The sequence below is a fragment of the Bombus huntii genome, chromosome 10 (genome assembly GCF_024542735.1).
Source record: "Bombus huntii isolate Logan2020A chromosome 10, iyBomHunt1.1, whole genome shotgun sequence".
NCBI lineage: Eukaryota > Metazoa > Arthropoda > Insecta > Hymenoptera > Apidae > Bombus > Bombus huntii.
In genome coordinates, this window is record NC_066247.1 from 6714362 (window position 1) to 6730940 (window position 16579).

A 16579-nucleotide genomic window follows, 5' to 3' on the forward strand; every position below is an offset into this window, starting at 1 on the left:
TCCTCGGTGTGGCACTTGTGCCACGGATGCTTAACAGTACTTGGAGTGGCTGATTCCACCGGGTTAGACCGCGACGGTCGCCACGAAAAGCGAAGCGTAATCGCTGAATGCGCGCTGCGTTAGGTCGTAGTGTTGAAGATGCGTGTTCTCTGACGAATCGTTCTGATCAATGGAACACCTAAAGTTTGATTGCTTTCATTGCTATCGAGGTAGCTCTAGACTAGGGTTACAGTGGATTTCTGATAATAAGAATAAATGTAGAAGCGTTTATGGGAAATTTTAAGATATTAAATTTATAGAATGCACCGAATGTACGAAAATATATGAAATATTTTTCACGTAAAGAACTGACGTAAAGAATTTGTTATCATATTTAGAAGATGAAATATATCTTCGGGTAGTTCTTACTCTTTCAGTCGCATGCATAAAAATATGAATTCGCAACCTATAAATATTCGCAATCTATTTGCGAGTATATGTACTTCGGTTTTCAGACGATCTCTTCGTTAAAACAGACAGCTCGTCAGAATATATTCACCGTAATAGCCATGAGATTATCCTTTCCAGATTTTCGTTGCTTCAATCGAGATCAAAGTTTATTGGCCGACGAGCTGCTGGCAGTGGTTTGGCGATCTTCTGTGGCTTGTGAAACTAGGTTCAGTCAATTCATGTATACAGATTGGTTTATGGACGATGATCGATTCAGTGAAGTAGTAGCTTCCTATAAATATCCATTACTTCATTTCCATTCTATCCTTATATACCTAACAGCCTTCTGTAAAGTACCTATCATTTGAATCTGGACAAATCAATATATTTATGTCTTCATATATTATTCTTCGTATATTATTTTAATGGTTTTAAAGGGGTAATAAATTCTTGACAGGCTACTGATAGGTCTAAGTGTCACTAACGGACCACTCTTCTTATCACGACAATTTTCTTTGGCGATAAAGAGGGTTCGTCGAACGAACGGAGCAGCAGGAAACGTCAGTTGAGCGCAATTTTCTACTAGAGATTTTTCGCGCGCCCCAGAAATAGAAACTTATTACTGTCAATGGAGGCGGAGGGTGGCTGGCTCGGTCAAGGCTCCGTTTATTTACATCGTGCAAAGGACATCGCGTTCACATCGCGGAGGCGGTCGGGCATTGTTACATCGGCGCTCCAACTCCCTATGTAACAAATTACTTTCACTTTGGCACCGGTGATAATGGTAGGTGTAGTGGCGTGTAACGTGGTATTCTAGCTTGGCATTGCTGTTAGAACGTCTGTATATTAGAAACGAAACGTTTTCGATCGATCGTCGCTCGGCTGGAAGCTTGAGTTGTTGTTTGAAGCCACAAATTAGAACATTCGGAGCTTCGGTGGATTCTATCGTAATAGTTGCTATGTATTTTAACGCAATTAAATATAACGATAAACTGCAAATTTTTTAAATAAAACGAAATTTATTTTTTATTAAACCGTGAATGTGCGTGTAATATTTTTGCGAGCACAACTAAAGAAATTAAGTTCCTGCAGAAATTTCATATTTAGTATTTGATATACACTGCTCTAAGATACTTAAAAGATCGTTTTCTACGTGATTTTTATATTCATTTCTTGTGTATATTCGATTCTTCTTTATGTGATATCACACAGGTGTTACAAACTTCTTCGCTTCTGTCCGTTTAATTTGAACAGAACTGTTCATAGTGACCCTCTTAATCATCTTGAAAAATACATCCTTAATGTGCAAACATCTTACAAACTCTTTAAATGTATGAGCATCTGCAATTTATTATTCATTATAGTAATAATTTACAATGATTTATTCGCAATTTATATAATGATTTATTCACTGTAGTATCTTCTTACGTGTCACAATCACAAATACATAGTCATCAGATAACGTTTGAAATAATCACCACAGGCAACATTCCAAATAATCAATAAGGCTGGTACTTGAAATGCTCGCACAAAAAGAAAGAAAGGAAAATAGTAGTCAAACTTGAAATAGTGAAGAGGCGTAGTCGTTCGGTAGCATCGAGTTTTCTCGATCGAAGATCGCAGGATCTTTGAATGCGCGCGAGGAGTACGCGTCAGATGCAAGGATCCTCAAGAGGTACACTTCCGTGCAAATGTGTGTCACGAGTTTCCCACGAGATGAACCGGCGAATGGCAACATAGGCGCGGGCATAGACCAATTACTAGCGTAGACTCTCATTGACTCGCGATTTACGCGAGCTATCGGTCGATACTGGCGAAACGCGCTCGCGATTAAATCCGCTGAACGCGTTGTTGCACGCAAACGATGGTCCAGCGACTTGTAAACGCGTTCTAAAGGACGATTATTAAATGTAAATGTGTACTTGACCAGTCTGGTTTCGTGGAAAGTTGTTTGATCATGTTCGTTAATATTTGGAACGAATTTGGTACAGGAGTTTTAATTCGCGTAAAAATTTATAAGTTACAATCTGTTAAATGTCCCTTTCAATGCTACAGTTTTTGTAACAAGTAGGGTAATCGAATGATTTGATATACTTCTATTTTAAATTCAAACGTGGATCAATTATTTCATGAGAAACATCGACAATCGATATCAAGATTTTATGCTAATAGTTCGTGGAATGATGGTAGATCACTGGAACATTCTCGTAACGAGAATAGGATCAAAGTAAAGTATATCTTTCGTTCGTTTCATCATCGGGCATTAATTATAGTCCACTAAATCAACAGACGGCTAAGCGTGTCTTTGTTATGCTTTCTTGCTCACTTTCACCTGGCAAACGCTTTCTTTCCCGGCTGTACCGTTAATTCAACGACAGGTGATCTTGTGGTTATCGCTTTTCGTATCATTATTTTTATTCTGAAAGTTCTGCGCTTACCAGTGTTATTTTTTAAGATTTTCTTCCAGAACTTCGTTAAAAAGTATATGCTCTTTTAAGGAAGAAAATAATTCCTGTACATAATAATTGACTTCTAGCTATTTCAGCACTTCTTTTCCTTATACAAAATGTTACAAGTATAATGAGGCTTATTATACGTACTTCTTCGTTATTATATTTGGTAGTTTGTCAAGCTTATGCAATATCAAATAGTTGGGAAATATCAGGATCTACAGTTCTAAAAATATTATTTTCCACGATAATTCAGAGGAAAGGTGACAAAATCTTTAACTTCAAAAAATTGTAAAGTTCGACACTCGTATAGAAATCTCTGCGTTTCTAGACATTTAAACCCATTGCTAAATCTGTTCACAAAAATTTGTAGCTTTATTTTTGGGAAAAATGCATTTGTACCACTCTTGCACTGAACTCTCCTATTAAATCTCTCTCCATACTAAACAACTCTATCAGCTGACGATCATTCCTTTTCAAATATACGAAAACATGTCCAATAATCTTTACTTATGGTACTTCTACAATTCTTTCGAAATTCTGTGATCCTCCGGTGAAAACCTGCTTCTCGAAAATTTTCCAAAAGCTCTCCGGCAGAACGAAGAAAGCCTAATCATATTCTTCAACCAATATATTCGACCACATGGGAATTCACCTCGGGCTCGTTCTGATTTCTCGAAGAATCGCACGTGTATGTAGAATCATCGATTCGATTCGTCCAACTCGCACCAACCGGTTCCAGAACGCAGCTCAATTTCATCCAACACTGAACATGCCTGAAGGAGAACAGGGAAAAATTGGTCGGGTTTTATTGTGACCAGCCCGCGAGAATCGTAATTTGTCAGGGTCACGAAGCTTTGGGATTCGCGAAAATCGGGCGCAGAAGCGTAGTGGCCTCGTTGCACCAACGATCTAGCGTGATCACAATGATATTACTTTGTTCACAGTGGCTTGTTTCTTTACAAGCTTCGCTGTCAAGTTGGTACAATTGTCCATGGTTTGCCGAGAATTGCAAACCATAATTGTAATTGCGGGTTCTTTTAGTGGATAAAATCTGATTGACCTTTTCTCAAAATTAGAATTATCCTAGTACAACTTTGTTACTCCTTTTATTTGTAGCAATCCTATAATTTAAATTGCAGTGTATCTTTAACCAGTCGAGAATTTCTTGGAGAAAATATAAATTTAAATCGAAGAATTAGTATTGCATTACTTATCATAAAATATTCATTGGATAATCTTAAATGATAATTTAAATGATACTTTAATTAATTAGATAGTGTATGGGAACTTTGATAGCATAAAATGTTGGATTAATTAAGATAGAAAACAAATTAATAATCATTCGAAGCTATCGGTATACACAGGTGCTTTCGATTTCGTATCAACGAGAATGACAGTCTGATCTTGTGCGCCGATTAAGAAAACAGGATGCAGTGGTTTACATGTTAAGTAGATGTTAATTGTATGGGACTGCGGTTAACCCGTGCTACGGTCTCAGACCACAAGATAGAGATGGCTTTCTTCATTCCCCTGAGTCGTTTATCGAAAAACATCGCAACCTTAGAAAATACTATCCACCCATATAATGCACCAACCGCATTCTATACAAATTCTTGTAATTCTAAGACAAAAGTACGAAATTCATTTTCAAACTAGTATTAAATTCGAAGCATTCGTTGCAAAACAACACCTGAATGCATACATCAATAAATTAATCTAAATCCACGTTAATGCATATATTAATAAATTAATATAAATACACGTTGATGTATACATCAATGAATTAACATAAATACACATTAATTTACATATATTACAATTTGTAATGTAGCAAACCCGGCTAAGTTATTACTCCTATTATAACTCAACAATGAAACACGTTATCGCTAATTATCAGACACTAAATCTCGTTAAACAATTAAAAAATCTCCTTTGTCGGGCATCGTAGGATCATCGATCTCCCTTATATCAGATTTGCTCCGCAGTTATAGGATCATATATGTTACCAGACGTACATGTGACGCTTATTAACAGTGTTCACGTTCCCGCGTCGATCATCGGGGATCGATAGGGTCGAGGTCAAGGGGCCAGATTCGCGATGATCGACTATGACCCCGCCGCAATCGTAAAAGCGTCTGCTGCACGAGTCCAGTTGATCGATGATCCGTTTCAAGATCGATTTACCAGCTTTCAAAGCGTATACTCGCTAGTTGCTACCGAGACGCATCTTTTCACGAAGATCAAACTCCTTTTTATTTAATTATAGCTAATCACGTGCTCTTCTTTGTTCTGTTAATTTGCTTACATACATATTTTTCTGAGATTCTCCATTTGCAATGGTTTTTAGAAACAGATGTATTTTAAAGAGGAATTTATTCCTTCATTTATCAGTATCATTCAGTTTCGTATATCGAAGATTTGGTGGGAAATTTTTTTCAGTTGGATTCTGGATATTTTAATAATTTTTTGATGTTGTAAGATTGTTGAAGTTATATTAAACACGTTTGTGTTTGTATATAAAAAGTATCTTATATAAAATGAATTATTCGTTCTCGTAATTACATTGAGATGTCATTGACACTATCAGTGAAACGAGACATTGCGTCATGTAAAAGTGACTTAAGATTCTTACTGCCTCGAAACAGGAAGAATCATACAATACATATGGCGATCAGACGATATGCACATACAATTGATTAATACAGCGGAAGACTTCATAAATACATCAGATGAAAGAGGAAGGTGACCGAGGAAACATAATAAAAATGCATCGATGGAAACCGATAACGGTGAAAGATTCGCTCAAAATTATACTATTATAGATGCCTTCTTCAAATTCTAACTCCACTCCTTCATTCTTCATCCTTCGACTCTAACGATTCCAATCATCTTGTTAATCCCTAACATCTCAATCTGTCGTTCTCCAAATAATCGCCATGATTATTTTCAATCGAAAATTTGTATTATCTATTTTAACGTAGCTATTACATATTCTACGAAACATCCAGCATCTTCCTCATCTTCGACTTCCTCCAACAATCGCAAGAAAAGTCCTAATAAGAGAAAGAGAGAGAAAGATTTATTCATCTGTGCGTCATCATGGTCGTTACCACCCAGCACGAAGGTCTCACCTGGTCTCACTGTACAATGATTCAATTCCGGCGGATGGACGACAGTTGGCGCGCGACGATCGCTCGATTTCACGCGGGAAACGCTCTGCGATTTGAACGGGACACGCGGCCGTTGCCGAGTCCTGGACGATTATCCACACCGAGCCGTGTTTCCTCGGAGCGATTTCCTTGACGCAGTCCACTATTCAGCGTGGGAATCCGGCGACGTGTACCGTTGCGTCTCATCGTCGTTCTCGTTCATTGTGCCGCCGAAGTAACCGTGATTTCATTTAGACCCTGGTAATCGCCGCCTCTTCGATCCTGAAGGATGGTCACTGCGAATGGAACATGATGTCTAGCCTGGATTTACTCGAGCAATATGGTGTACAATAAAAGGTAGACACAAATTTGACGCTTAAATGATTCTGAAATGCGGAGGGGCACTCAGGACAGTATATTTTCTATTGTTTTATTTTTCTATTGCTTTCTTGAATCGTTATTTCTTCTATTTATTATATATATTAGCTACGGGTTGTTGAGGTGGCGAGTTTTAGATGAATCAGGGCTGCTTGTACTTTGCACGATATTTTTTTCAGCAGTTGACGAATAGCTGCGTGTGCCTGGTGTTGCTCGAGTTTTGAGTGGGTGATGGATTGGTGAGATTGGATTGGGAGAGGTTGGACACTTCAGCGTGGATGTGGATGTTTTCTGGATGGATTGAAAATTCGTTACGAAGAAAATTGATTCTTATTCCTCCTAAAATTAAAAAGAAAGAGTTACTCGGGTTTAAACTGAGAGAAGACGAGTTTTAAAGGTAGTCGTAGTGTGCGGACTACTATATGTTTTCTAGGCTATCTTTGGCAATTCTATCTTGCAAATTGCATCAAAGATTCTTCCGGTTCTTCTGGCACAGAAGGAGATATTCTTTTCAAAGAAATATGGTTTTTATTGATCATAAATACATCCTCGATATTAACGGTGTTTCATTGTTCAGATAGCACATAGATTGATAGAGAGCTGTGAAATAAAGGAATCGTGAGATAGTCTACGAATGAATGAAACAATAGACTTTTAATTAACCGGAAACAAATTATCCAGTTCCCTTTTTTACACAGGTACGAGTACGCTCTATGTTCATGAATAAGTATACCATGCAAAAAATAATATTTTTGTCTCTATTACATAGTATTTAGCTATATTCAACCAAAATTTACAAACTTACAATTAATTTTTAAATATTCAACTATGGAAACAAATTAAAAATTGTCAAAAGCGTACCTTGAAATTTACCAACAAAGATAATAAAGATTTGGCAAGAAATTTCCAATATTTCAATATATTATAAATATCACACCTCGAATTCTCCAAGTGATCCTTTAACATAAATAACTGTTAAACCGAGCCTGTTCTAATGCTACCTCCGCAACTCTTTGACAAAGATCAAAGCCACGACGCCTGGAGTTTTCAAATTACAACCAATTACCAGCAAAAACTGCATCCTCCAGGCATCGACACTCTCAATTACCAGGCAGCAGCCTCCAATCTTAGCCTCGATCTCTTGAAACTCCACGAAGCAATCCCAACGACCCAACACCCAGTATTCCTCACATAAAAACTAACAAACTCAAAAAAGCTCAGCGAAAGAAACGTACAGAGTAACCAGTAAAATAAACCTCTCAATAAGTCTGCTAATAAGAATCTTTCTCCTCATTCCCACCAAAACCAAAACAGAGTTATATATCACTTGACTCCGCGAAGACATAATCTTTCACAATTTCTCGCGCACTGAAAAGCCGAAAGAAAAAGCAGAACGATCGTTGGAAGGGCTGCACGCGATCGTTTCTACTGATCGAAGTCGATTATCGGCCGTGGATTCCCTTTGAATCGTAGAAAAGTGGCGCGTTACGAGCTAACGGTATCTCGAATGAAAAAGAAGCGAAAGCGTTCGCGCTGGGGTGACGAACGAATTAGAAATTACAATCGAGTGGTCGACTGGTTCATAACACGCGCCTTAGTCAGACCGTGAGAAACCGGCATCCGTCCGTGTGTTATTTTTGCTGGTGATCCATGAATCGTGACCGACTGGATCGATCGGAAAACAGGGACCGCAGTTTCGGTTCGTTAGCGAATTAATGCCACCGTGCAACTTCTTGCTGAGTATTTGTAGCATTTTTATGTACTCCCTGGTGACCGATAAAGTCGTACAGATGAGTCACGTTAGTGTACAAGTATAGAATGCTGGAATTTATTTTGAATTTCATATTCTCACGACTTTGTGCTTCTAATATCAAGAACTTTAGCTGTCTTGCGGAATATTGGAATTGGTTGTTATAAAGGAATGTGGTTCGCGCTTGAAGAATTCAATTTGAAATCAATTTTCGATAGTTTTACTTTTCAATAGAAGTACTGTGACATTTTGTCAGGTATCTGCTTTTTGAGATTTGTGGAAATTGTAGTTAAGTGAGGAATAAGGAATATCTAATTTCAAATATGATAATCTGGAATTTTGAAAACATACACTTTCTTCTTTAGGATGTTCCGCAAGAAGTTCCAGTTACTCCTAAAAGAGAAACAATACCGTTAATATAACAATTAAAGAGAGAAATTGTGTCAGGCGATTAAATGTTGCCAAGTCAGTTCATACGATTTTTTGTATTTTTATTTGAGCAATGATAAAAAGAATATTTAAAGTTTATTTCGATCTGCAATACACTCGCCATTATTTCTTACAATTCCTCAACAGTTTCCTAATTCCATCTTCACAAAATGAAGCTTACAAATACAATAATACAAATTACATACTGTTAAAAGTCAACCAAAGGCTCACGATCTTGATAATTATCCCAATAATCATCGCTCTGTGTTATTTCTCCAACAATTTCAACAATAGTGAAGTGAAACTAATATATCGCTTGAAGTTTGGCGAAGCTTAAAATTTCCAAGCTTAAGCGTAAAATTTCATCACAAGTAAAAGAACGGGAAAGATACAAACTAAACCGGAAGAAGTGCATTTCCTTTTCCAATGATAGTCAGCTCTTAACGTAATCCAGAGAAATGGCGACGATGGAACCGTCGCGCTTATTCTTGTAGCTGAGAAAATCCGCACTCGAACCAACAGTCCTACCAACGTTGATGTGTATGAGAAATGACGGAAGCCCGCAAAAGTCGAGGAGTGGCGCACGCTTCCTGTTGCCTGTTATTGTTAACGGCACTTTTCGGCGCGCATCCGCTCCCGGAGAAAGCGTATCGGGCGATGCTCCTTACTCCTTGTGCCGCGGCCGCGGCCGCTTCCGCTTGAGTAGCGTGTGGTTTCCGGTGCGTGGCGCACGTACGATGTCGACTGCGATACACACCGCCTCCCTGCGCATATCGATAGTCAGTCGGAACTGGACTGTCGTTCGTGACGGTTGTGGTCCATGTTAATCCCGTGATTTTTCGATTTTTTTTTTTTTCGTTGAAATCTTTTGCTGCTTGATTGTTTTTTGTATCTTAGTTGGTTCATTAAAATTGTGATTTTTTGCTGGTTGATTTCTTTTTGCATCGTATTTGGTTTATAAAAATCGTGATCCTCTGCTGGTTCATTTTTAAATATTTTACTTGCATGAGCAAAAAAGTGGTACTTCGTTGGTCCATCCTTTAATATCTTGATTTTGCTTCTGATTATGTTTATCGAGCAGATTCGCTTTACGCGAGAAAAATTTTGTGACATTTTTTGGTGATGAGAATAGAGTGACTTATTTTTTCATGTATGAAGTCCAATTTTGTTTAGTAGTGGAGAATGATTGTTAATTCGTTAAAATTATCTAGCTCCAATTAGAATTGTAGTTGGAAAATTACTTAGATCTCTGGTTATCGGTATTATAGTGTGTCGTATAATAATATAACGCATCGTGCTCTAAACTCTGTTCATGTATACATTAATTGAACTTGTATTTTCTGTTTAAGTTGCGTCAACTTTAATTAGTTGCACCATGAACGAAATAGATAAAACGCTATCTTAAATTTACATACAGAACTGTACTGATCGAGTCTTATCGCTTCCTTTCAAGCCTCAACATTGCATTGCCTTGTTGAATTAGCATAATCGGAGCCAAAAAGGTCTACATATATAATTAATTGTATTTGATAAAAACATAAAATGGTTAATAATCTTATCGAATGTTATTACTTCTTTCCAAATTTCTCCAAGTTTAAAATGATATATTAACTTAATTGTTCCTATAAAAAATAAGGTTCCAAGAAACAATATTGCAATTACATCAAAAAATTACGATATCAAGTATTAAATTAACTTAGCAATTTGAGAAAAAATTTCCACCGAATCACAAAATTCTCAGACATTGGCAAATCTTTAAATTTACAGTTTTTGGACATATTTCTATTTAAAATTCGCTTCTAAATTTACCAAGGTCGGGGGAAAAATGTATAAAAGTTACCAATTCTTATCTATGCCCTAAACTAAATCCAATCAGTTCAGACACAGACAAGTCTTCAAATTTTCTTATCTATTACCAGCAGAGGACAGATTAGAAATTTGTCCAATTATCGACACCCATGCATAAATTAGAAATCACATGTAAAAATCAGAAATTAAGAATTTGTTCTGTGATCGTGGATAAATCCGATCGGTCCTTGATTTCGCATGGACTATTGGGAATGGCGACGTTTCCAGTTGTGGGCTGGGAATATCCTGGACGTAGCCTGGGAATATCCTGTCAGAACTCTCGCATTCCGGATCACCGAGTCGGAGTTATGAAATACCGAAGTGGAAACGCTCGAGCTGCCACGAGAGGTGGTTTTGCATTTCAGTTTCTCGATCGAATTCCATCTGTTCTCTACCTCTATTCGTTATACAACTATCTATGTATCTCCATCACTTTCCTTGGCCGCTTTTGTTTCGTGCAAAGAGACTGACTCGAAGGAATTTTCCGGTTCTTATAACGTTTTCCTCTTACAAATTTCGATACCTAAGATAATTGAGGATCTTTGGAAATACGTGTGGACAGAATTCGACGAAAATTGAGATTCATTCTTATGTATTATTATTTTTATAATGATTCCGTTGGGAAATCGTGTAATTTGACTTAAATCTCATTTCATAGATGTCGATTGACCTGTGGACTATTCTTTAGCGGAACCCTTTGAGTTCCTGGAGGAAAGCTCGTGGGTCTTCATCCATAAACACTCCTTTCATTTTCGTGTGCCTTCTGTGAGGGTCAATTATAGCCAATTATAGAGTTATATAATGATGTGTTCTGATGATATAATAGGTGAAACTGTTGAATTCTTTTGATGAAATTTTCTTTAGGTTCAGCTTTTGTTTTGATGAGATTTAAACACACTAAATCCTTTTAGTTAGTTTCAAAAGAACATGTTATATTTTTATGACGTACCTTAAGAATTCGTAAAGAGTAAAATATGCATATCTCAGTAATTCAACGTTCCTTTTATTGTCTTTGATTATGAAGTTTATTAAGTTTAACACGTGTGGAATTATTAAATCAAATTATCAAATTATGTAGAATTAGAAGATCTTCGAATATAAATTAACGTGTGCCATTTATTTATTGTTACAGCACCAAGATCATCCAGTGCAGGCACCAACAATCTACCGCCACTGACGTTCCATCAGGTTCATGGTGAGAATATCAGACTCTGCAATGGCGGTACCATCGCCAGAAGATACGAAAGCTTCTGCAGGGGCATCACATTCAGCGCACGACCCGTCCGGGTTGGCGAAAAGGTAAATTTCACTAAAAATTGTCACCATTCGCTCGAACTTACTTATCAAATTATTCGGTATTAATATGTTGTAACAAATTTTGAAAAATGTCTAACAAAAAACAGTTATTGTAAAGTGGACAATTTATAAATAGATAATTGGGAACAAGCTCTATTAACGTATTCTTGAATATTTATTTCCTACACTATAATTCCACGCATAATTAATTATGTACTTATTTACCAACGCTCTTGATATATTTGTCGTAACAATTAGCAGAATCAATCGGTTTTAATCTAATTTTCTTAATCTAAAAGATAGTACTAATCCATCAATTTGACAAAACAATGTAACCAGAGAATTAGTCAAAGTTATACATCATTCTTCGTTCAAATCTCACTGAAAAAAGCTCATCAATCATCAAATCCGCAATTATACCAACACGAGTGCAACATTCTCAGGAAACACACTGTCGAAGTCAACCAACACGCGTAATAACAAGTCTCAGCGAGGTCGATGCAATTAATCGATTCGAGCCGCAGATATTTCCCCACGGTGGAAAACACCGTTTTTCCCGCGTTTCCTCGTTCTCTGCCCGTAAATCGTATACACCAGGGCGACGGTTAATTGTGAGAATCGGGTGACTGTTGTTCCGCTCGACGGCTTTCGTCATTTGCATTTTCTGCATGCGTCTATCGAACTTAACGAGCGACTGACCCTGAAGAATGGCCGAGTCATTTCACGTGGGCTGATAATTTAGCTTTAGATCAGGTCGATTTAGATTTTTTTCTCGAGGAGATCATTTAGTAAAATCCAGTTTATTTCTCAGCCGATACGAATACATTAAATTAAAATAGAAATGCAATAGTAAAAAATGTGAGCTGTGGTAACTTCGTTTGTAAATTAATTAAAAGTACATTTGCTTTTTTGCTAATTAGTACCGCCACTAGAAAACTATGCTAACCGCAAAGGGATAAATGTTACTTCAGAAGAATGGGCGTTGTGCGTTTATGGAGATTTTCTCCACGTTAAAAAATAGGTTTTTGTTTTAAACTTTACATGGGTTAGATCTTTTGAGGATCTTTTGCAATGTTAAAACGTAGAGGGGAAGTCGAGGTTATTATTTGTTTTCTTTCTCCAATATATTTTCTTTAGAACACGATTATGCTATTATTCATTGGATTTGCTTTCTCAGCGTTGAAATAAAAACGAATGGCAATGTGATCTGTAACGTCTGGAAAAGTGCCAGGAACCAATTAAGGGTGAAAATATAATGGAAGCCATTTATTGGGGGTTGAAAGCTTAAGCACTTTTCTGAAGTAATGTTTGAACAGCTCCAAAGGAACATGCGAGTTGGTAAAAAACTGTATGAAAACAGAGGAGCCAATTAGGAATAAAAATGTAATGGGGTATAATTACCGAGGGTTGAAGCTTTAAACACTTTTTTTAAGTAATATTTAGACAGTACTAGAATAATATATGAGTTGGTAAAAAAAATTGTATTCAAAGAAAAAAATTCGAATTGCGTTTTTGGGTCAATTGTTATTTCTTGACTGAACAGGATCTTCTATACGCAAAGTTGTCCAGCTGATTCGAGTTCATTGATTCGGAATGGAAGCGCGTGGCAACGGGTACGAAGTTACGTTGTGGAGGAGAGCGTGGGCGAGCCATTCGAAGGCTCGTCGTGGATTTCACTAAACGCCTTGGAATATCGAATTTCCACCATCGCTTGATAAACGATTCGATTTGTCTCGCGAGACTTGTACGATTTGTTTCAATCTCAACCTCTTGTCATGCGCTTCTATTGGTGCTTGTTTCGATAGCGTTAATTGCTTGTTGCTATGATATCGTGTTATGTGCAAGATATTGAAACGTTATGTATAATTTGTAATTAATCTAATCATCAATTTAAAGAACTAAAGCTATAATTAGAATCGAAATTGAATTTTTATAAAAGAAATATGACGTGCGTTTGTTGAATGAGAACAATAATTTCTAATACGATTTTTTCCTTTTTTTTTAGTATATATATATAGAGCTTTGGAATGTGAGTTATCTTAACTTGATATCTATCTCTGTGTGATATCCAGCAAATATCACAAGTGTTGTGTTTATCTTCGAGATCTTCTCCTAATATTGATTTTTCGATATTCGGTAAATACACAGTGACGAATTTATAGAGTTACCTCTATGTACGTGTACTTTATAAATTGCAGCAATTAATTTTCGACTCGTTTTGATTAGATTTGAATGGAGAAAACGAAATTAACACTGCAAACATTGTTTCTGTTTTGATTAAATTTAAATCTCGTTTTGAGTGAAAGAGTTCGAATTGAATAGGCAAATTCAATGGCTTAATTTTTTTATTTATAATCCAAGAAATATATGTAATATGTTCGCCAGCAACATTCGTCGAGAATTTGAAAGTCGATAGAAATGATGGAATCATTCTAAGGTATTTGCGTAGGTGCACTAGTCTTAGAAATTATATCTTAAATTACTAGGAGAGAAATCATAATCACGCGTCTTTGCGTCACTCGACACAATTGACGCAATTAAGTCAATCATCAATAGTATATTTCTTCCTTTCCATTCTTATCTAACAATATTGATTATAACGTACGAGGAACTCTGTCCATAAAATCGCATAAAAATCGAAAGTATTTATGAAATTTCTCTATTGTATGCGTTTTCTCCGAAACGCTTCGAGCAGATCTATTTCATCGGTTTCCTGGTTTCGTCGGTCGTAATAGAGAATCGTAAACCGCGAAGTTAGAGGTTTAGACGTAAATCGTTTAAAAGGCAAAGCCATCAGCAAAGACATTCGGTTCTAGGAAAAAGAACATCGGCGCGAACTCGATATTTCGTAACTGTTCCCCTCTGTTAACTATCGCCTTTAAGATTTTCGTCACGTTCAGCCTCGTGACATAACGTGGCCGAACTTGGTAGTGAAAAAGAGTCTTGTCGTACACGAAATCCCGTGATTGAACACTACGAATTGCGTATAAACAGGAATATTCCTTCGAGAATAACGAAAATAATTTAAAGCTGGAGAATAATTTGAAAGCTGGGAGAAGAACTGTTGTATTTACTTGATAAGATCGGAAAGTTCGTCCCATAAGAATTCTAGGAACAGAAGGTTCAGGTAGTTACGACCTATTAAAAGGATTCTCATGATCAATTTGTAGGCCAGTGATTTAGTGAGCCCGTCGTGATGTATCGACTTCCGATAGAATGTTGGTAATTTGAAAGAAATTGTAGGACTCCAAATGTTTTAATTGCCAACCTGAATTCCGGTTGATCTCGTTGCTCAATGAGCGAAGCATTTCCAAAGTACGTAAAAGGAATTAAACGATAATTGCGCGAAATCTTATATGCGTTTGTCGGAAATTGATAAATTGAAATTGTGAAACGTTCTTATTAGAGTTGAGTGAGAAGTGTTACGATTAATCATAAATGCCCACAAACATTTCTACATCACAGAATTCCTCAGACTTACAATTAATTCGAAACGTAGTTCTTCTATCATTATCATCTTCATTCACAATCAGTACATTACGTTACAGTCGTTAAATACAGAAGCTCTCGGTAAAATAACGAGACCTGATTAAATACTAAAATCTTAAAGATCGTAATAGCTCCATTAATCCAAAATGGCAATAATTCCTCAATGACTCAATCTCCGATGTAGGATTATTATTATTATTATCTGTTGATATAATATTATTAAAAACCACCTCCTTTCATATCATAATCTTAACTACCACATATCACAGTCTATCATCGTAACGTCATTAACAACCACCCCTTTCTTTATATCACGACTCCATTAGGATCAATGACAATCCCCCAAGGTATAACAATAAGACCATTTAATATCCAGCGTGAAATTTATAATTAATCTTTGGATTGTGAAAGCTAAGATAATTTCCCGCTGAGTCGATTTGAAGTTCGTTTTATTCTAACCAATCTCTTTTTTCTTTTTTCAGATTTGTGTTAAATTCCTCGAGATCTCGGATAATTGGAGCGGCGTGATTCGCTTCGGTTTCACTAGCAACGACCCGATCAACCTGCGAAATGGCCTTCCAAGGTACGCCTGTCCGGACTTGACGAACAAACCCGGTTACTGGGCGAAGGCCATGGCCGAGAGGTTCGCCGAAAGGGACACGGTACTCTTCTATTACGTCACGTCCGCTGGGGACGTGCACTTCGGCGTGAATGGCGAGGAAAAGGGCGTATTCTTCAGCGGTATCGAGACACGAGGTCCATTGTGGGCTATCATCGATGTCTATGGCAACAGCACAGCCATCGAGTTTGTCGATCCTAACAGACAACATTTCAACAACATCAGGAGAGGCACCGAGCATAGCAACGAGGATAACGCGCAGCACAGCAGGCACTCGGCCATGGACGACGCGAGCAACGCGAGCAGAGACGTTGAGAGGATCATCGTTCCATCCATGCAGGGCATTTCGATCCATCATGAGCCCGACGTCGAGCTACCTGGACTCAGGTTTCAGCCTGCCGGTGTCATCTTCACGCCGTTACCCTTCCACTTGTGAGTATCTTCGGGAATCCCTTTGTCTCGTAATCGCATCAAAAGCATCTTCTCATCGAGCACCATGATCATAAGATCGAGCTTTAACCCTTTTGAACATAATGGTGGTTGGAGACTGTGATGATCACAAATGAAGCTTTTTACAAACTTTGGAACTCTAAACCGAGTCTCCACTGAAGCACCAAAAACGAGGAGCTGTTTTGTCGGCGCTTGTTTGTCCACACTAACGACTTTCTCAAGAAACATGAAAGAGTATCGAAAGGTTGGCCGTTGTTGCTTCAGCGAAGACACGGCTTTATAGTTGGTG

The 16579-nt window shown here is 37.4% G+C and overlaps 1 protein-coding gene across 4 annotated transcripts in view; it reads left to right on the forward strand.

Moving 5' to 3' along the window:
• The window catches only part of LOC126870209 (protein neuralized), a 112353-nt gene that overhangs the window by 89579 nt on the left and 6195 nt on the right, over window positions 1-16579 (forward strand). For 3 of the 4 annotated variants that reach the window (XM_050627707.1, XM_050627704.1, XM_050627706.1), the window contains exons 2-3: window positions 11569-11735; window positions 15704-16272. In XM_050627707.1, the coding sequence (XP_050483664.1) occupies window positions 11569-11735; window positions 15704-16272 (736 nt within the window). Of the gene's footprint in view, window positions 1-9369; window positions 10785-11568; window positions 11736-15703; window positions 16273-16579 lie in introns of those variants that run through there. The other variant, XM_050627705.1, reaches the window with a different exon arrangement.